This window comes from Scomber japonicus, chromosome 19 (assembly GCF_027409825.1).
Source record: "Scomber japonicus isolate fScoJap1 chromosome 19, fScoJap1.pri, whole genome shotgun sequence".
Taxonomy (NCBI): Eukaryota; Metazoa; Chordata; class Actinopteri; order Scombriformes; family Scombridae; genus Scomber; species Scomber japonicus.
The window spans coordinates 32,402,824-32,425,026 of NC_070596.1; the positions used below are offsets into that span (position 1 = coordinate 32,402,824).

The following is a 22,203-nucleotide window of genomic DNA, read 5'->3' on the forward strand; positions in this document are numbered from 1 at the left end:
GGCAATGATACGTCCAGCGCAGGTGGTAGTTTGGAGTCTAAAACCATACAAAAATTGATTCAACAAAATTTAGAAGACAGAGAGACTGTCAAACAGTAAGAAACACCAGTGAAAATGTGGAACAGACAAATCAACCTGATAATCCACAGACACAGACACATGCACACACTCGTACAGATACACAACCAGCTGATCCAGCAAGACAGTTTCAAGACATGTTTTCTCCATATGTGCCAGCAGGAGTTGTGGGCAGGTTAAAAGGATGGCATTTTGTGTTTCCGTTCTCTTCCCTCATGAATGACTGGACAGAGAGAGAGTGGCTGTATGAGGGGTCGTTTGAGAAAGATAAACTGCAAATGGCTGAGATGAATGTTAATACAAACATGGGTAATCCATCCTGGAACTTTGCTTACATGAGAGAATGCATGCGAGTGTGGATAACTGTGGCTCGTCAGAGATATGGAGTGCATGTGGATGAGAAAAGGCCTGAGAAGTGCTCTGCTGAGTTGAAAGCTGCCATAGAGAAAATTGCTGCCCGTGTTGAGACGCATCATATTCCTATGCTAGAAGCGGCTTTGCAGACAAGAGCTACTGAGTTGACCAACATTAAGCAAAGAAATGTTGATATTTTGGTGGACAGTGGAGCAACTATCTCCACAGTAAAATCTTCTGAGCATGTTTGCACTCTGACCTCTAGATTTATCACAACAGTCGGAGTCTCTGGCATTCCTAATGAAGAGCCATTATCACATCAAAGCCGAGATAAGCGTAGAAGGCACAAATGTACAGCACTCTTTTCTGATATCTGAAAAGAGCTCAATTAACCTCATGGGGCGAGATTTGCTTTGTAAGCTCCATGCAACAATTCACTGCACCCCTGAAGGGTTGTTTTTAACCCTACCTGATCACAGAGCAGCCCAAGCATTTCAGTTTTTGCAATCCACTGTTGATTGTTTGTACTGTTGGACATTGCCAAATTTTAACATGTCTTCTATGTTCACAGTGCCCAACATTCAGAAAATTGCCACAACATCACCAGCATGTGCATCATTGATGTCTGCCATGAGGCCTCTCCTGACTTGTCATTGCACAGCAGCCTTTAACCCTTTGGAACAGTATAAGGTATTGGCGAATGATTTCCTAAACAAACAAGAGGGGTTGGAGAGTGAGCAATGTTTGTTTGTTGGTCCGCAGGGGTGCGCTATTCCAATTCGACTGTCTGATACACAACATACACTGTTTGATGTTAAAGATTCATTTCCACACATCACTGTAGCTGTTGCGCCCGGAAAAGAGGCAAAACATCTTGGTAAAATGGTGGCTCGATGCCAAGCACTGAGAGGAGCTGTAACAGTCTCTCAAAACCAAATAATAATACACTTGGGCGAGGAACTGTATTTGTTATCATTAAGTGAGAACACTCAGTTACCAGATAGCACATTTGTTTTGTTTCAGCCACCTCACCCTGCAGAATATGGGCCTCCATCAGAATTATCAGAGGTTCCCTCATATTTATGGGCAAAACATAAAAATCATGTAGGTTTTGTGAATTCGGCTCCACCTCATAAAGTCACACTCAAACCAAATGTCACATTGCCGGCTATCAGACAGTACAACTTGCCTCACAGGGCCATTACTGGAATTGAAACAGTTATTCAATCTCTATTGGATCAAAATGTACTGGTGCAAACTTCCAGTCCATGCAATACACCCATTTTGCCCATCCCAAAACCAAATCGTCCAGATGAATGGAGATTTGTGGAATATTTGCAGGCTATTAATAATATTGTCGTGCCCACAGCTCCCATTGTGACTGACACTAATTCGATTTTAGCTTTGTTACCATCCAATTCAACACACTACACAGTCATTGATCTATGTTCAGCTTTTTTCTCTATACCATTGCATCCAGATAGCCAGTATCTGTTTGCATTCACGTTCAAAGGCAAACAGTATACATGGCGGCGTTTGCCACAGGGTTATGTTGAGAGTCCAACAGTTTACGCAGCAGCGGTAAAAAGAGACCTTGATGACCTCCACTTCCCAGGGGGTTCAACACTTCTGCAGTACGCAGATGATCTTTTGATAGCCTCTCCATCAGAGGAAGCTTGTCGAACTGATTCAATCTTGCTCCTGCAGAGGTTGGCTGAGTGTGGACATAGAGCATCACTGCCCAAACTGCAATTTTGCCGATCTGAGATCACATATTTGGGTCACCTCCTGAAGGATGGACAGCGCCTCCTATCACCAGAAAGGGTGAAACTGCTGGTCAACATGCCTCCTCCCAGAACTAAGAAGGGCATGCTTTCATTCTTAGAGATGGCGAACTATTGCAGACACTGGATTTATGAGTATGCGGCTATGGACTCTGTATTGCGAGCAGCCACACTGCAGTCAGCTCCCACTGCAGTTCAATGGACTGATGACATGCAAAAAGCTTTTCAGAACTTAAAGCATGCTCTCACCATGGCTCCAGCATTAGGATTGCCAGACTATCATCAGCCGTTCCATCTACACGTACATGAGAGAGAAGGCTTTGCTACAGGCATTCTAGTACAAAAACATGGGTCTCACTACCGTCCTGTAGCGTACTATTCATCTCGACTGACCCCTGTAGTCCTTGGTATGCCGGGTTGCCTGAGAGCGGTGGCTGCAGTTGCTATTCTGCTTGATAAGTCCGCTCCCATTGTACTGGCTCATGACTGTGTCGTGCACGTTCCGCATGCAGTATTACACATTTTAAACACATCAGCTAATCAACACATGACAGCAGCTAGACGTTCAGGTTATGAGGCAACTATCCTTTCCAGCCCACACATAACTTTAAAGCGCTCACCCCCCTTAAATCCAGCCACTCTCCTTCCACTGATTGACACAACTGAAATTGAGCATGATTGCATTGCTACTATTGATATGTGTACATCACCAAGGCCAGACCTATTGCAGACACCAATACCTAACTCTGAGAAGATTCTTTACACTGATGGTTCAGCTAGCAGACCATCTGACAATGTTCACCTAGCAGGCTATGCAGTAGTAAATGTTTGGGAGGTTTTAGAAGCACGAGCTCTGCCTCCTGGCACTTCAGCGCAGGCAGCAGAACTATATGCCCTCACTAGGGCCTGTATTATCGCTTCTGGTAAAACTGCCACCATCTACACTGATTCACGATATGCTTTTGGTGTAGCTCATGATTTCGGTCAATTATGGAAAATGAGAGGGTTTGTGTTATCGTCTGGCAGGCCATTACAACATCATGCGTTGGTAAATGACCTGCTAGACGCCATTATGCGCCCGTTCCAGCTTGCAATTGTGAAATGTGCTGCTCACAGTCAGGAAAATGATCTTGTTTCACGAGGAAATGCAATGGCTGATTTCGCAGCCAAACAAGCAGCAACTTCCTCTTCCTCCATGGTACGTCAGTGTGCCTCCACACAGCCTGTCCATCCATTTTCACTACCCTCCGTTAATGATGTCGTGATGCTGCAAAATCACGCTGATGATAAGGAGCGTAGTCTTTGGTTGAGAAAAGGTTGTACAGTTGATGCGGAGTCTAGCTTGTGGCTCCACCCTGATGGTCGACCAGTTTGTCCTCGAGCTCTCCTACATGTTCTGGCACGTGTTACACACGGACCAGCACATGTCGGAAGAGGGGTGATCAATGATGTTATTCGCTCACAATGGTTTGCACCGGGTATCACACAGGTCTCACAAACTCTTGTTGAAAGTTGCTTGATATGCCAACAGACCAGAAAACAGAACAGCACTGTGCGACATGACCATTTAGAACCCCCATCAGGTCCATTTGTAAATATGCAGATAGATTTTGCACATATGCCCAGTTGTCAAGGCTACAAGTATTTGTTAGTCATAACTGATCGATTTTCAAAGTGGGTTGAATGCTTCCCAACCAGGAAAGAAGATGCCAGAACTGTTGTGAAGTGTCTTCTAAGGGAAGTAATCCCAAGATTCGGGGTGCCACAGGGAATAGATAGTGACAGAGGTCCAGCTTTGTATCACACATCACAAAGGGACTGTCAGCTATTTTAGGATTCAAGTGGCAGTTACATGTTCCTTATCACCCACAAAGTTCAGGACAAGTTGAAAGGATGAATGCAACTATCAAAGAAAGACTGACTAAAACGGTAATGGCGACGGGTCTGAAATGGCCTGACGCCCTACCTCTGGTGTTGTATTCAATTCGAAGTGCACCAAACGCAACCGCAGGACTTAGTCCTCATGAAGTGTTGATGGGGAGGCCAATGTCCACAGGGACAAGCCCCCTTTAACTCCACACAAAACTACCTTGCTCTGGACGGATGAGTTCATGACTGATTATGTGAAAAAACTAACAGAGATTTTGAGAAAATATCATTTGCAGGTATCCAAGAGGCTCCCCAAACCATCAGAGGAACCAATTCATCCTTTTAAGGAGGGTGACTATGTACTAATCAAATCTCTGGAAAAAGTGTCTTTGTCTCCTAGGTGGAAAGGACCGTACCAGGTGCTGCTGACAACCAGGACAGCTTTAAAGGTCGAAGGAAAGGCAGAATGGATTCATGCCACAAGGTGCAGACTTGCCCCCCCAGCTGCCGGAGAGGATGTGCAGGTCAATTACAGGTAATCAGACGATTACTCATATTTTCACTCTTGCTAGGTGGACTGGGCCAAGTTACAGGTCTGAAAGTTTCAGGAGATGGAGAGCAGGGAGGCTTCTCTGCTCATGATACAGTCGTAGTTACAGAGTCCTCAAAGAGGGGGTGCCCTCTGCGGGAGAGCCCTGGAGAAACAAACCAGGTAATAGACTCTGAATGCAAGGACGGAGTAATTCATTTTTTGAAGCTCAGTAGCAACACAAATGCACATGAAACTGAAAAACAAGGTGATGATGTTGCTAAAATGGAGCCAGAAAATACTGGAGGTGCAGCACCTTCAGCTCTGTCTCGTACAAAACGAACTGTGAACTCTGTTGTTTTTGAGTGTCCCACTGACAGATGTGAAGAAAATGATTGCTATGTTGCAAGACCTGACATCTTTATGAAGAGAAAGTGGACGTGGGCCACCTATGATAAGAGGTTGGTGGAGACGGAGTTAATTAAGCCAGGAAGGATGAAGGTAAAACTCACACTCGAAGTTCCTCAACTTGTACCTCTGGAATTATGGTGTTTCACTAAACAACAACTGGATTCTTCCCCTGACTGTAAACTATGGGATATTAGTTATCCAGAAAGAAAGGGAAAACCTAAATTTTGTAATGCTGATGCAAGGTATGAAGATGAATTTGCTTCTCCCTATTTCCTTTTTGCAGCGGCCAAAGACCAAGATGATGCTAAAACTGAACAGATTGTGCAAGACTTGACTAAAGACAAATCTCAACAGCCTGTTGAGCCAAAAGTAAATTCGGCTATTAGTCTTATGATTGATTATGCACGTGATCGTAATTTCAGTAATTGCTGGCTGTGTCAAAATATGCCAAGGTCAATCCATTCTCCTATGCTTAGTCCAATTCCATTCACCAAAGCTGATTATGAAAAGTCCAATTGGAATGATCTGAGTTCGAGACTTAATGATGATGCAGATGATTGTTACACCCCCACCTATCCAATTGACTCTGTTAAATCCGCAGAACATGCTGACATTGCATGATATGTTGCACAAAGTATCAATGACCAATATTTGCCAGCAGGGTTTAAACCACACAACCCTCCTCCATATTATCCACATTCAAATGTATGTGAAACTTGGTTTTGAGTATAGAGTCCAAGTTAGTCTGACCCAAACAAATTGTTCGGAACCTCCTGAAGGCAAGGTGTGTGTTCCTCAACCGTACACCTCCACTATTTTGGCTGAAGCTCTAGTCTATGTGCAACCATGGACTGGAAGTATGTCAATAGGGTTAGTTAAAGTACAGGTGCGGAACTGCACAGAGCCTCAGCAAAGTGAGCAGACACCCCTGAGGGACTGTTCAGTTTATTTGCCCCCTGTGCCCACTCATGCACTGCAAAATGTTCCATTGTGTTTCCGAGGAGTAGGGTCAGGGCAGGAGGAGTTAGGACAGAGCAGTTGTAATACGGTAGTAAATGTCACTCTAAAGCAGTCTCCCCTGCCTGAGAGAGTGTATTTAATTTGTGGTGACAAAGCTTATTCCTGCATGCCGTACGAAGAATCAAAAGGTATTTGCTATTTAGCTTATTTGATTCCCCTGATCAGGAAAGTAGATGCCTCAGAAATAGCTTCACTGTATCCTCCATTGCATAGATACAGGAGAGAGTTAAAATCCTCCCAACGTGTCATCAGTGTTCTTTTACCCTGGTATGGTGTGTATGTGTCACAACAGGAACTTGCATCTTTATCTAAAGTCTTAGAAAGTCACCTGAATGCCTCCAGTAGAGCTATGTTGGCTGAACATAAGGAGTTACAGGAAGTCAAAACAGTAGTTCTGCAGAACAGGATGGCTCTTGACCTCCTGCTTGCATCACAAGGTGGCACCTGTAAAGTTATAGGCTCTGAATGTTGTTCTTACATTTCTGATGCAACAGCTGAAGTGATGGATATGGCACATGAAACTGCATTAGGTATAAAGGAATTACATGTTAACCATGGGTTTAATTTTGGAGATTTTTCAGGTATCTTCGGGCCATGGGGGTCCAACCTGATCAAGCTTTTGACTACACTGCTGGTCATCATTCTCCTCCTCATCCTCCTCTGTGCCTGTATGAGTTGGCTGATTAAGCTGATGGTGAAGAAGACCACTAAATCCGTCATTCAAGCACCCCAGGTGTGTACAACTGTTGACGCAAATGTTAACAATAATGTGACAATGAGATATTGTGATTTTCGAGGCTTTGAGGAGTGGATACAGCGTCTTGGGCTGGATGACCTCTCCCTGGAGGATGATGACGAGGAGGAGGAGACCTCAGGTCTGTAAGCAAAAGTATTTAGTTTAATTAATCAGGGAGTCAGATAGTGGGAGGCGTGATGTGTCTGAGTGTTAAACTGAGGCAGATTTTATCACCTGCTGTCTGCAGATGAAACTCAGAGGCTTCTGTGTGTTCATGTACTCCTTGTTTTATTTTCCTTTCAGGGTTACATTGTTTTAACGATTCCAGATTTTATTGTGTGTTCCAAATTTCAAAATAACTATTAATCACTTTAATCATTTTTGTTTAATGAAGTACAGTTAAACATTTCTCTAGTTTGAATAAGCAGAATAATTTCTTTGTTTAGTTTATAGAGAATGTTGTATGTGTTTTTGATTTCATAAATGTGTATTTGAATGCAATGAAAAAGAGAAAAACTGCAACTGATGAAGAGGATGAGATGGATGATGGATTCAAGGCCACCATGCTTCGAAAGTGCTAGTAACCTCTCCATGGTGGTGACCCTCGACTGTGCGTTAAGTACATGGGTTGAAGACTCGTCAGTGCATAAATTAAATGTGTGACAATGATTAAAATTGTTAATGTGATTTAACTTTTCCTTTTCAGGGATGAAATGAGTATTTTGCTGTATTGCTGTAATCACATGTGTATGTATGTACCACCTTTTAAAGTGTAAGGTTTCCTAATAGGATAAGGTAGGGTAAACGCATAGGTCTTGTTACCTCCATACCATAGAGGCGTGGCCTTAAGCACCTTGCTAGACTAGGAGTAGTTAGCACAGGGTTCTTGATTGCTTTTTCTGGATCTTTAGGGAAATATAGCTTCTGTGAGATAGGTGCATGTGACTCATGACGTCTGTCCAGAGCTCCTTTAATACTTCAGTGTTTCAGGGGTTCTTCATTCCTTTGAGGGTGAGCTTCACAACTGCCCTTGTTGGCCGGAAGGCAGAACTCATGTGTCATGTGACAGAATAGGCATATGTGGTACATAAGAGGGGAATTGTTATGATTTGCATGAAATGTTTTTCAATGATTTTCATGAAATGTTTCAAATTCATTTTATTTTTCCCTAGGGACATTAATTGTAATGGAATGATGTTACTGTGTGAGTTTATATTTTCAGTACTATTTGATTTTGTCTTATGTGACTTTTGTGGATTTGTAAGGTAGATGCTGCTTCTATTCTGGGGTACTCCGTGGGTAGTCTTGCCACTGTAATGTCTAGAGTATGGGTAGTCAGTGTTGATCTCCTGATCAATGAGAGGGGATTGTTAGGGAATTTTCCATCATTAATATGCACTGGGTCAAACTAGGCTTTGCGGTCATAAGCAAGGCCTCACCAAATGATAAGGTTTAGACACTGTCTCCCCTTGAGATAGTGGTAAACAGTGAGTCTGCTCCTTTTGGGGAAAACAGGAGCCACTCTGATAGGGTTGCTATAGCATCCGAGGTCAGATATGTGTTTGACTGTTTTCCCTGAATGGGGTAGAGGCAACTGCAGTCAGAGGTTTGATATAGTGTTGGATGTAGGACAAAGGTCCTGAGTGTTGTCTAAGCAATGTTTTGTCTATAGACCAGTACACTAAATTCTGTATATTGTAGATGTGTTGGATCTGTCCATATTTGGGCATGGCTCAACCTCGGACGTTATCTGTGTGGTTTAAAGTCTATACCCGGAGGAGAGAAACTTCAGAATTGAAGGAAGCGTCAGGCCATGTAATGTGTACTGATCATTCGTTCGTTTCTCCTCCATGGAGTAAATAAACCTTTTCAATACAAGACATCCTGGACTCCTGTATACTCTCTCCATTAATTTATGGGCTGCATAATTAAAATCACTATCAAGGATCAATCAGAATGCACTAAATACAGGCCAATTAGTGTACAAAACCTGGATTATAAATTGCTCACTTCTATCCTTGCTAAAAGATTTGACAAGATTCTGCCACAGATCATACATTTGGATCAAACAGGGTTCATTCATAATAGACAAACCCAAGATAATATAAGACGTACATTACAGATTATCAGACACATCACCCAAAATAATCTCCAGGCTATGCTAGTGAGTTTAGACACAGAAAAAGCCTTCGATTCTGTAAGATGGACCTTCCTATTCAAGGAAATGGAAAAATTTGGCTTTAATGAGACAATAATACAAACGATAGAAACACTATACAAAAGCCCATCAGCACATCTGAAGATTAATGGAGAACTCACAGAATTGTTTATACTTGAACGATCAACGAGACAAGGATGCCCACTGAGCCCTCTTCTCTTTGCTATTTTTATTGAACCTCTGGCTCAAGGAATAAGACAAAATGAAACACTTGAGGGGATAAACATGGTAGATAATCAGAAACTGGCGTTATTTGCAGACGACGTATTAATATATCTAAGTAATCCAACACGATCCTTGCCAGCATTAATGATAATGAATAATGAAATTAATATGGCTCTTTCTCAGGCTACAAATTAAATGTTCAAAAAACACAGGTCCTTAGCTTTGATTACAATCCTCCTATTGATCTCCGTCAGGAATATCAACTAAACTGGGATGAAAAATCTATAAAATATCTAGGGATTCATATCCCTAAAGATCTGTCAAGAATATCAGAAATCAATTATAAACCCCTTATTAAGGAAATTAAGGAAGATATTCATAGATGGAGCCTGATACCATATCTAAGCCTCAGCTCACGTATTGAATCCATCAGGATGAACATCCTGCCAAGGGTTTTATACCTTTTTCAGTCATTACCCTTAGAAGCACCAGAAAAACAATTTCAAGAATGGGACAGATTAATTTCTAGATACATATGGGCTGGGAAAAACCCAGGATACGATATAAAATACTCCAGCTATCAAAAGAAAAAGGAGGACTAGCACTTCCTATTCTAAAAGATTATTATAAGTAAGCTCAACTTAGGCCGTTAATAGGCTGGTGTACTCCTAGTTACAAGGCCAGATGGAAAAATATTGAACAAACAATGGGAATAGGATTTCCTGTCACTGCGTTGAGACCCATCACTACACAAACACCTTACTGATCAAGATAATCCATGGATCACTAATTCATTAAAGCTTTTGAGTGATGTATTAAAACAGTTCAAGTTAAAAAAGACATTTGAAATCTTGAAATGGTTTGCTTATGACCCACAATTTATACCTAGTCAACATGACCACAGATTCAAGGAATGGACCGCCTTAGGGCTTACAACATACTATTCACTAATAAGTAAAGGTACGGTTAGAAGTTTTGAAGATCACAAGGATAAATTTGGTCTACAGAACCAGGACCTGTTCAGATATCTACAAATAAGAGACTATATTGGGAAAAAAATCATAAAAAAATTATGAACCTGAAAACGATATTCTACAGGTATTTGTAAAAGCTTATAAAGATGAACCTTATCAGAAGATAATTTCAAAATTAAGTCTTCAATCTCTTAACAAAGAAAATATATCTAATGTAAAATCAAGATGGGAAGCTGAGGGCAACATCATAATCTCACAGGAGAACTGAAAGGACAACAATGGAAAACAACAAATTCACCACTTTGGAGAGAATATACTCAAACAGAGATCATATTCCAATCAGACAGAGTGATGGAGATGCTGCGGAAGCAAAGAGGCGAATCACTATCATATATTCTGGTGTTGCCCTGTTGGGACCCCATGTTGGTTGCGCATACATCAAATTCTAGAGACTGTGTTTTCAACAAAAATAACTTTTTTTTTTTTTTGCCACTTAAGTTTTTATTAGTTTTGACAAGATACCAGAACTAAACAAGATAATAGAACAGTTGTATAGTACAAAAGAAAATTACAAAAATAAATAAATAAAAATGAAGTTTCATAGCAACCAGACACTTAATATCTTATACATGAATACACAAGTTTGGATTGTTACAGTACTGCTGTTATTCAGAAACTGTGTAGATAGACGGCAAAGATGAATCAAGTCAGAAGTTCTGTCTTAATACATGTTTTAATACGAGCTCGGTTCAAGTCTGCATGCCTGAGACACTGACAAAGATTCACTCCAGAACACAGGGGTCTTATACAGTCACAGAGAGGGTCAAATATCTTCAGTAGGCAGTTTGAGCTGAATGTGATGTCCATGTAAGGCACCGGAAGTTATTCTGGACTCTATCAATCATTCTTTGACATATTTCTTCAGACTTTGTGGTGCCCTGCTGAGTGGGGTATGTTAAGAGAAAATACATACTAACAATTCCCCCTTTTTCTATTTGATTTCTTTTTCTTTTCTTTTGTATTTTTTCTTTTCTTTATATATTTTATTATTTTTCTTTTCTTTATATATTTTACTTTTTTATTTATTTATTTTTTATTATGCTCACAATGCAAACAATTGAATCTATTTAATATTACCACTTCAAACTTTGTCTCAGAAACATATTCAATAAATATAAGGCTTGAGGCTATCTGATAGTGATTTTAATTATGCAGCCCATAAATTAATGGAGAGAGTATACAGGAGTCCAGGATGTCATATATCAAACCTCTGACTGCAGTTGCCTCTACCCCATTCAGGGAAAACAGTCAAACACATATCTGACCTCGGATGCTATAGCAACCCTATCAGAGTGGCTCCTGTTTTCCCCAAAAGGAGCAGACTCACTGTTTACCACTATCTCAAGAGGAGACAGTGTCTAACCCTATCATTTGGTGAGGCCTTGCTTATGACCGCAAAGCCTAGTTTGACCCAGTGCATATTAATGATGGAAAATTCCCTAACAATCCTTTCCTGGTTTTGGAATAACCGATATTATCGCTTCCTTCCAGAAAATAGGAGTCTCTTTTGTCTGCAAAACCCAATTTAATGTTTTCACTAAAATAGGTATTAATACAGGTATTAATTGTGCTGTGTATCCATCAGGACCTGAGGATTTATTTGTTTTCAGTCTTGTTATGGCGTTTTTGACCTATGTTGTTATTGCTGACATTAATGTATTATTTTGAGTTTCAGAGAGGACTGGCAGATTCACTGATTCCAAAAAATCATCCATTTTACTGTCGTTATCTACCTGTGGTTGGGTGTATAGTTTTTCATAAAAAATGTTAAAACAACTTTTAATATCGTCAATGTCGTGATGTGTTTGTTTAGTCGTAGGGTCCTTTATGGAATAAACACATTTCAAGGACTGCCTTCTTTCATCTGCGTAATATTGCAAAAATTAGACATATCCTGTCTCAAAATGATGCTGAAAAACTAGTCCATGCATTTGTTACTTCTAGGCTGGACTACTGTAATTCATTATTATCAGGCTGTCCTAACAAGACTCTAAAGACTCTCCAGCTGGTCCAGAATGCAGCTGCTCGTGTTCTGACAAAAACTAGAAAGAGAGATCACATTACTCCCATCTTGGCTTCACTGCATTGGCTTCCCGTAAAATTCAGAATAGAATTCAAAATCCTCCTCCTCACATTTAAAGCTCTTAATGGTCAGGCTCCATCATATCTTAAAGAACTGATAGTACCTTATGTACCTACTAGAACACTGCGCTCCCAGCATGCAGGTCTACTTGTGGTTCCTAGTATCTCTAAAAGTAGAACAGGAGGCAGAGCCTTCATCTATCAGGCTCCTCAGATTTGGTCCGGGGGGCAGACACCCTCCCTACATTTAAGAGTAGGCTTAAAACTTTCCTTTTTGATAAAGCTTATAGTTAGGGCTCTTTGAGCTCTTAATTTATGCTGCCATAGGCTTAGATTGCCGGGGGACCCCCATGATGCACTGAGCCCCTCTCCTCCTCCTCCCTCTCTCTCTCTCTCCTTCCTTTCTCTCCTCTCAACCCAACTGGTCCAGGCAGATGTTCTCCCACTCTGAGTCTGGTTCTGAGGTTTCTTCTTGTTAAAAGGGAGTTTTTTCTTGCCACTGTTGCTCATGTGGGAATGTTGGGTCTCTTTAAAGTTAAAACCTGAAGAGTTTGGTTTAGAACCTGCTCTATGTGGAAAGTGCCTTGAGATCCCCATGACTAAAGTCGAGAAGCTGGAGAGAACAGTCAGTTCTTTCATCAAGAAGTGGCTTGGCCTCCCGCGTTGCCTCAGCAACATCGGCCTGTATGGACATGGTGCCCTGGAACTGCCCATCTCTAGCCTCACAGAGGAGTTTAAATGCACCAAGGTGAGGCTGAACATGACCCTGACTGAGTCTCAAGATGAAGTGATCCGAGCGGCTGCTCCCAGACTAGCAACTGGGAGGAAATGGATCCCATCTGAGGCTGTACAGCAAGCCAAATCTGCTCTCAGGCATGGAGACATTATGGGACAGGTGCAGCATGGAAGAGGTGGGTTTGGACTTGGGACAAGCCGACCCACATGGCACAAGGCAACTTCAAACCAGAGGAGAAAGCTGGTGGTGGCTCAGGTTCGGCAACAAGAGGAGGCAGAGAGATGCGCGACAGCAGTGGCACAGTCCAAACAGGGACAGTGGACTAGCTGGGAAAACCTGGAGCATCGTAAACTCACATGGAAGGATCTTTGGGAAATGGAAGGAAGCCAAATCAGCTTCATCATCAAAGCCACCTACGATGTTCTTCCCACGCCCAAGAACCTAAACCAATGGTTTGGAGAAGATCCTTCTTGTGGACTCTGTCAAACCCCTGCAACACTGAGGCACATCCTCACCGGCTGCAAAACCAGTTTGTCTCAAGACCGCTACACCTGGAGACACAACCAGGTCCTAAGACAACTGGCGATCACCCTGGAAAGAAGGAGAACTACCAACAATGCCCTCCCTCCCCCAATGCCTAGACGCTCAAACACCACCTCGTTCGTAAGAGCAGGACAACTCCCAGCAAAACCACCTGCAAGAGTGGAGGCAACCCTTCTGGACTCAGCCCGGGACTGGAGGATGCAGGTTGACCTAGACCAGAAACTCATCTTTCCGCCTGAGATCATTACAACTAGCCTCAGGCCGGACCTGGTCTTGTGGTCAACCTCCCAGAAGGCTGTGTTCATTGTGGAATTAACTGTACCATGGGAGGCAGCAGTTGGTGAAGCATATGAGCGCAAACGGCTGAAGTATGCGGAAATAGCAGCTGAGGCAGAGCAACGCGGCTGGCGTGCCCGGGTGCTTCCGGTTGAGGTCGGGTGTAGAGGCTTTGTTGCCATGTCCACAACCAAGCTTCTGAAGGGAATGGGAGTGCGAGGACAGGCATTCCGACAAGCCGTCAAATCACTGTCAGAGGCTGCCGAACGAAGCAGCAGATGGCTATGGATCAAGAGAAAGGACCCCAACTGGGCTGCAAAATGTCCCTAGGGGTAAACGCAGAGGGGGGCACACCTGGGACGCCAGGTGTCGCCGTTGAGCCCTCCTGAGGTGTCGTGGGCCTATCAACGAAACACCGGTGAAGGGGGGTGCCCACCTGAAGACCCCAGTGAAGCGTTTACCCCCCCCCCCCCCCACTCAATACCAAGTGCTGATCTATCTAAGGGATTGTACTATCTAGTCCTATGAGCTCAACAGTGATTTGGCGCTATACAAATAAAGATCGATTGATTGACTGTATTATCTGCTTGTTGTTTTCCCAATTTAAAGGCAAGGAGTCGAGCATGTTTACTGCCTCCTTTATAGTATTTTTGTTTGGTATACATTAATTTTTTCTGAATTTCCTGCATATATTGCATATATTTCTCTATTTCATTTTTTTTCATTTTCATCTCTCTTTTTATATTTGAGTTTAATGAATTTTTATGCTGTTATTCTAATATTTCTAGTTCATTATGGAGTTTATCCAGTTTTTCCTTGCTGCATTTCTTAAGCAAGGATGTCATAGCGATTAATTTGCCTCTCATTACTAACTTGCATGCGTCCCAAAGCACAGTTGGTGACACCTCTCCGTTATCATTAAATTTTAAATATTCCTCTATTTCGTTTAAGTGTTCTGCCGATACTGGAATTCAGTTTCCAGAGCGTTTCTTTGAGTCTGGTTCCTATGTTTACTGATATATAAACTGGGCAGTGGTCTGATACATCCATACATCCTTTGTGGCATTTTTCAACCCACTGTTTGTCCTTCTTAAACATCAGGAAATAGTATATTATTGAGTATGTCGAGTGTGGTGAGGAGAAGTAAGTATAATCCTTAGTTGTCAAGTTATCTTCTCTCTCCATACATCAACTACATCTAATTCTGCCATTAAGGTGCGTGTTTTTTTAGCAATATTCTTGGATTGGTGAATTCTTGTGCCAGAGGAGTCAATGTTTGGGTTTAAAGTTAAATTGAAGTCTCCTCCACAAATTGTTATTCCCTCTGATTCCATTATTATTTTGTCAAAAATGTGTTGGTAGAATTCCCACCCTGACCCTGGTGGATTAAACAGAGTTATTAAAACACCATCAATCTTGCCCTTAATCAAAATAAATGTACCTTCCTTGTTTGTTATTTGTGTTAGATGTTCATAAACAACATTCCCTGAAATCAAAATGGCCACACCTCTGTTGTCCTCTATTCGAGGATGAGAATACATGCTTAAAACCTTTCCTTTTAAGTTTATTGTGTTCTATTTCTGTGAGATGTGTCTCCTGTAGGAAAACTATATCTATTTTCTCTCTCTGTAATTTAGTTAAAATTTTGATCCTCTTAGTCGTGTAAGAATCCCATTAACATTCAGAGTAATTATTTTCACCATTTGTCTGACGTAAAGTAACTTAAAACCTCTCCATGTACTGTATTTCCTTCAATTTTCATTGCAGATGTATTTAGGTCTTCAGAACAGAAACAAAAGGGACAGAAAAATTTCCCAACAGAAATACAAACAAGAACAGTCTCTTCCGTGAGTAGGGAAAACATTATTCACTTTGAGTCCCTGTTGGTGGGAAGGGGGTTATTCCTTCCACAAAGGATGGGGCCCCCCCTAGGGGTGGAGTGATCTCTTCCATTCCTCCTAGACTTGTCCAACATTAGTCTAAATGTAATCCACAGCCAGGTCGGATGAATTATTCTGTACATTTAGTAGTGACCAAGCAGTTTTGTAAGTTTAGAGAGTGCTATATTTTAGAGGGGTCTATAAGAAGAGGGCAGAAAATAAATAAAGAAAAAAATGCAAGCCCTGTATCTTGAAACTAAATGTTTCACAACAGGTCATAAACATTCTTCTTCTACGCTACTTACTCATGTGGGTCTAAGCAATGTAACTGTACCACAAAAGGCTGCCACCTAGTGGATGGAAGAGCTAAAATCTCCTATCACCACATTATAGATTAAAAAAAAGGAATATTACATTGTCCTTATGTTAATCAAAACTGAAAATTTCTCTTTCCTGAGTGATGTCCTTGTGTGTCTTTCACACCAATCACTTCCTTCACCTCAACCTCTAGCCCTTTAGATTCAGTCCTGCATGGTCACTTATCTGTCTCATCAGCACTGTGTTTCTCTCCTGAACTCCTGCAGCCTCTCCCTCACGCGTGTTGCTGTCTGGTTTCCGTCATCTCTGGAAGCTATGCGTTGCCATGGAAACGCTTTCCGGATACTTTCCTCCATGTTCACGTCCGATGTGACCCTCGGAGTCTCCACTTCTATTCCGTGTGCCCTCAGAGCGAGTGCCGCCTCCCGGGTGCTCTCGTAGGTCCGGGTCCCACTGCTCCAGTGGATGCGGATTCTTGCGAGTGGGGTCTGAAAACGTATTCCTTTTTCTTTTAATGCCTTCTTGATTTCTTTATAGGCTCGGCGCTTAATCATTACTTCGTTTGAGTAGTCGTGGTCAAGAAAAAATCAGTTTTTCACCAACACACACCTTCTTTTTCCATGCTGACTTTAGCACCATCTCTTTGTTTTCGAATCGTAGAAAGTTCATGATAACAGATCTGGGTGGTGAGTTCGGGTAGGGTTTCGCGACCAGTGCTCTGTGTGCTCTCTGGATCTCTAAGTTGACTCCGTTTGGCAGGGTGAGTTCGGTGGTGAGCAGATTGTTGACAAAATCCACCATTGAAGTGCCTTATGTATTTTCTGGTACCCCGTAGAGCCGTAAGTTGTTTCTCCTGGATCTATTCTCTAAGTCGGTCAGTTTTCTTGCATCTTACTGTGTTTGTTAAGAAGCAACAGGAGGGCGTCTTTAGCTACCGAGCCGCTTGCTTCCAGATCTGATATGCGCATTTCAGCTACGCTGATAGCCTCACCTTGGGCTTGTAGAGTAGTGGCGGTTTCGGCTAGCTTCTGGCTAATATCCTTTTTGAATGTAGTTAACTCCTCTCTTACGTCTCTTCTGAGGTCAGCCTTAAAATCTTTAAAGGTCTTTTGCATCTCGCTTTTGAATTCCCGCAGGTCTTTGGTAACAGACATTAATTCTTGAAGTATGTCACCAGCTTGAATTTTTTCAGCTAGCACCGTCTTGTCGCCATTATCTTCCGCCTCGGAGTCCTCTGAGTTGGGTAAGGGTTGTAACGCCGGTTGCGTTATATTCCCTGCTTTCTGTGCGCCTTTTTGTCCTTTGTTTGTCTTCGCTCCTTTCATGGTGGCGCAACACAGCCTCTGAAGTATTAATATCTTGAGTATTATTTAGTTTTGCAGCCGAATGGTGTGGAGCTACTGTCTAGTACTGTATTCCACTATGCTGCCTTTACCGGAAGTCCTATTCTAACATTATTTTAATGGTTATTTATGGTAATGTTACTCACTGCTTTGCCATGCTGCTGTCTCCACACGGTGAGGATGAAACAGGTGTGTTGGTATCTGTGTGGGACAAAATGAAAAACTATCATAAAGTGAAATAAAGGTGTGAAGAAGCTGCTGGAGAAAGTTTCAGTGCTGCACATTTTGAGCAATGAGCCGCTCGGCCAACAACGTGTCCTAGAAATGTTCTTTGTTAGCAACTTAACCACAAACTTCCAGCTCCATAGCGATCTCCATCCAGCCAACTGCTGTGTCTTTTATGTTTCTGTAGTGACATGACAGTTAATTTCTCATTTTAACTAAATGAATCAGCTGTTTCTCGTCCATGAAACACTTTCAGTGTGAATAATTTAGAAACATCACACAGCATCACTCACGGTCAGTTAAGACACTCCAATAGAAAACAAAGCAAATTGACTTTGTCACTGAAGCTCGCTCACATCACATTCTGCTAGGACACAGAGTCAGATCATGTGAAAGAACAAGAGAAACGTTAAGAAGACCCAACAAGAAACAAAGTGAAAAAATAGAGACAGAAATATGAAAATAACAAAGCTGAAAGTGAGAGCAAGGGGAACATTTTGGAGGATCTGCAAACAGAGATGGAAGAACTGACAGCAAAGAAGATAAAGTTGCTGGATGAGGTCTACCAACATGTTGTTAATCTGGAGCAGATTGCCATGAATGATAATTCACTGTCCACTCATGTCCACTTGGACTTCCTGATTGAGAAGATGAAGGAGAGAAGAGACACAGAGAAGGTGAAGAAGCTGGAGGAGATGAAGAGTCGACGGGATGAAACTAACAGCAGCTGGTAAAGCAGTTAAAGATGCAGGGAAGTCGTGAACAGCATCAGACAGCACACTGAGCATGCTCTATGAGCCCCAGTGCCCAAAGGGCACAGTTAACTAAAATGAAAGAATTTAATTGCGTTGCTCCTTTAGACTTTCCAAATCTGCTCAGACCAAAAGGATCAAATTTAGATAGTGAAATGAGTTATTTTGCAGGGATGGTAATGGTGGAAAGTACCCACTGTTTTCCTGCTGCTTGGTTTGTACATGAGCATCTAGTCCTGACCTTTGATCTCTTAATATAACAAGCATAGAGAGACAGACAGACAGGTGTGATGTACCTCTCAGCACTCCTGATCTCTCCAGCAGTTGTCTGACTTGTTGCTGGTCTTTGTCTTTATTGTTGAACAGATGAAATCTTCCTCCAAACCTGTTAACCCAGTCTATCAGTGGACTTCTTTTAAATTGAGAGATATACTCTTTCAGAGATGTTCTCAAAGAGTCTCCACCTGTGAAGAGCAGGAAACTGTTCTTTAACCCCTGATCTCCCAGGACTCTGACAGCTGCCTCGAACGCTCTCTCCCCCTCTTCAGTGAACCGGCCGACTGTGAGCACCACCAGGAACAGATGAGGTCTGCAGGTCTGCAGGAAGTTCTGACACCAGGTCCTGATCTCCTCTTCTGAGTCTAATATTCCTGGAGTGTCGATGACTGAGATCTTATTCCCAAACACAGTTCCTGTCTCCTCACAGATCTTTGTTGTTACCGCTCTAAAGGACTGCTTCGACTCAAACGCTTCCCGTCCTAAGATGCTGTTTCCTGAAGCACTTTTACCCACTCCTGAAGCCCCCAGCAGGATGATGGTGAGATGTGGATTTGCATGTCTCTCCATAGATCACATAGTTCTAAGATAAAGGGAGAATTTGGGTTATTTGTGTTATTGGTTATTTTGCTATATTGTAATGATGTGTGCCAAATATTTAATTCAAAACACTTAATTTGTCCCAGACAAGCAATTTGCAGGTAAACAGAGCAGCACAGTAAACAAGCAGCACAATACAGGGAATTTAAAAATATGTAAGAAAGAAAAGCTCCACATATTATGATAATAATAATATGAGAATGATAATATTAGTGCAATATAAGTATAATGCAGTATGCCTATTGAGGGGTAGCTCTATGCTATATAGATACGCAGTAATTCAAACAATATAGAAAGCAGCATCAGTCCAAGACATGCAAGTCACTGTGTGCGTCACCTGCCATTTTTAAATACCGGCAACAGTGTTACAGTTAGGCTTTACGCCAATCTGATCGCCTGATATTTTGCATTTTATGCAATTTGTGAGATCAAAGTCGTCATGTTGAAATGTTTGCAGATGCTCCCGTTGCATAGATTACAGATAGCTTGTGTTTTATCTCATTTACTCCGAAGAAGTTCCACACCGACATGTTTGTTTGAATCCAACAGTTAGTTTTGAGCCACGATGTGACGGACAATAAAGTTTTTTTAATCTTGAATCATTAGCTGTCGGATTCAAACAAACATGTGGGTGTTGTGGGCAGACAGATAAAACACAAACAATTTCAGGACCGGAAGTGACCTGCATCCGCAATGGTCAGAGGGCACTAGAGCTCCTACTAACTATCCCTCAATTTTGATATTTAGTCAGGTTACGCATTTGATAAGTCTCTGTACTGAATCCGAAAAGTTGTAGAACATGTTGGGGATCAAGATACCGGGCAATTCGCCAGCTAAAGCCCCTTCAGTGAAACGCAAACAGTCGGAGGGCGGCGGCGTGGATGCTAGCACTGCTAGTAGCGTTAGCGAGGCTATCGAGCTAGCATTAGCCAGACAACAAGATAGCTTGGAAAAAGCGGTGATACGGGCCGTTCAGGGAGCTATCGACGGACTGAGAATCTCCGTAGATAATCTGGAGAGGAAAGTGGAAACCCACATGGAAACGGTCCAAGGTCTGGTTGCGAAAGTGGATCATGCACAAGCCGAGACGAGAGCCATGAAAAGGCAAGTGAGTGACAACACCTCAGGTTTGGAAAAGATACAGCTGAAAGTTGCCTCACTGGAGGACCTAGACCGGCGGAATAACGTGAGAATTACAGGGATTGCGACCGGCAGAGAGGGACGGGATACAATCGCTTTCCTACAGGACATGTTGCCAAAATGGATCCCTTTGCTCGGCGATACCAAGATTCAAATAGAGCGCGCCCACAGGATCCGCAGCAACAGGAATGACGGCCAGGCTACCATGATATTTAAAGTGCTCAGGTACCAGGACCGCAACGCCATCCTGCAAGGGGCACGCGAGGCGAGGAAGAAGGCTCCAATACAAGACGCTGGGAGGACAATACGGTTTTATGCGGACTACAGCGCATTCACGAGCGAGAGGAGGAACGCGTATGGGGAGGTGATGAAGGAGCTGTACGAGAGAGGCATCCTGTCTTTTCTAATCTACCCGGCCACCCTGAGGATGACGATCAATGGTGAGCAACGCACCTTCACTTCAGCGCAAGAGGCCGCACAGTTCCTGAGAAAGGAGGTCGGCGAGGGACCATCAACACGCCGCCAGCTGTTCCGCATCGGCCAGGGAGAGGACGACATGGAGCAGTCAGACATGTCGGACCGGCACGGATGATATCAGGACCGGTGGGGATCGCACGGAGAGGACTTGTTGGAGGCTGATGACGGTCAGAGGACCACACAACCACAGTAAAGGGCGGCTGCTCAAGGTGTGTTATGTTCGCAACAACCCCTGACACTGTTACAAAGTTGAGGTGGGAGGGATATATTTACCAGAATGTTTGTAATATTATTTTTGATTACTTTGATTACTAGACCTGCTCCCATCTGCTCGAACGGCTATTTACTTATGATGGGATGCCTGAGTTATGAAAACGCTTAACCATAGTTGTAAGGTCAACAATCTCAGAGGACATATTTATGTTTATCAAATATTATTCTGATTTATGGCCAGAATTGATGACGGAAGTTACAATATGTACATTTATGTTTTTCATTTATTTATTTATTTCTTATTTGTTTTTCTTCCTCATCCCCACCTGCACTTTTCTTTGATTATCTTATTGTTTTAGATATTATTTTACGACCAGTTACATGTTTTACTGCTGTGAGCTAACCTAACGGGAAGGAATTCACTGTTACGAGGGAGGGATGGATAAGTCTTGCTGAGCTGCGTTATGCGGAAGCCAGGTACAGTAATAGGTACTAATTTCGATAATGGTTAAGCTATCTATACTTGACTAAAAGGAGCCTGGCCTTAGAGGTGGAAAAAATTAATAAGGGGACATCAGGTCGCATAGCATATTTATGCACATCCATATATGGAAAGAAAGTAGCCTTTGTATCTGTATATGCTCCGGCAGTTTTGGATTCTCTCTTCTTTCCTGAACTTACCAAAGAACTGCTGTCTTTTTTTTTTCCTACTTCCAGTTGAGAGGACGCTGGCGTGTGTGTTGCCGCTTCTCAATCTGAATTTTAGTGTGTGTTTTGTGCCTTTTCAACTGCTTTGGACAGTTTGCTACTGCCTGTGGACGGCACAGTTTCTGTACAGTTTCTGTACCGACCTGATTCTTGATTTGCTGTGGCTGTTATGCTTTATCGGTCTGCTCCTCCACGGGCTGCTGTCATCCAGTTAGCTGCGGCTGTAGCTATCTTTGCCCTAGTGCTGGCTACTGGACCTCCAGTGGTGCGGTTGCATCTGCCACGGCACCTGGGTTATCCGGACGTCTGGGATTGTTCGTCCTGGGAAGTTTGGACTACTTGGGCTGTTTTCCATCCAGTGATAGCGTTAGTCACCTGTAGCTGCTGCCCTGCGTGGACTATGGGAAGGATCCAATACACCTCCCCGGAGCTTCGC

At 42.6% G+C, this 22,203-nt stretch overlaps 1 protein-coding gene across 1 annotated transcript; it reads left to right on the forward strand.

The window, feature by feature from the left end:
• Positions 1–383: 383 nt before the first annotated feature.
• Positions 384–7,962, forward strand: LOC128379963 (uncharacterized). Its single transcript, XM_053339601.1, has 7 exons — positions 384–783; positions 1,802–2,727; positions 4,486–4,609; positions 4,658–4,797; positions 6,338–6,491; positions 6,627–6,778; positions 7,954–7,962. Exons 1-7 carry the CDS (start codon positions 384–386, stop codon positions 7,960–7,962), a joined length of 1,905 nt encoding a protein of 634 aa, XP_053195576.1.
• The last annotated feature ends 14,241 nt before the right edge of the window (positions 7,963–22,203 follow it).

Coding starts and splice junctions, on each gene's coding strand:
- LOC128379963 (XM_053339601.1), top strand. CDS start 384: ATGGGTAATCCATCCTGGAACTTTGCTTACATGAGAGAATGCATGCGA. Junction 4,610..4,657: donor CTGCCGGAGAGGATGTGCAG/GTCAATTACAGG, acceptor CACTCTTGCTAG/GTGGACTGGGCCAAGTTACA. Junction 6,492..6,626: donor TGCATCACAAGGTGGCACCT/GTAAAGTTATAG, acceptor GAGATTTTTCAG/GTATCTTCGGGCCATGGGGG.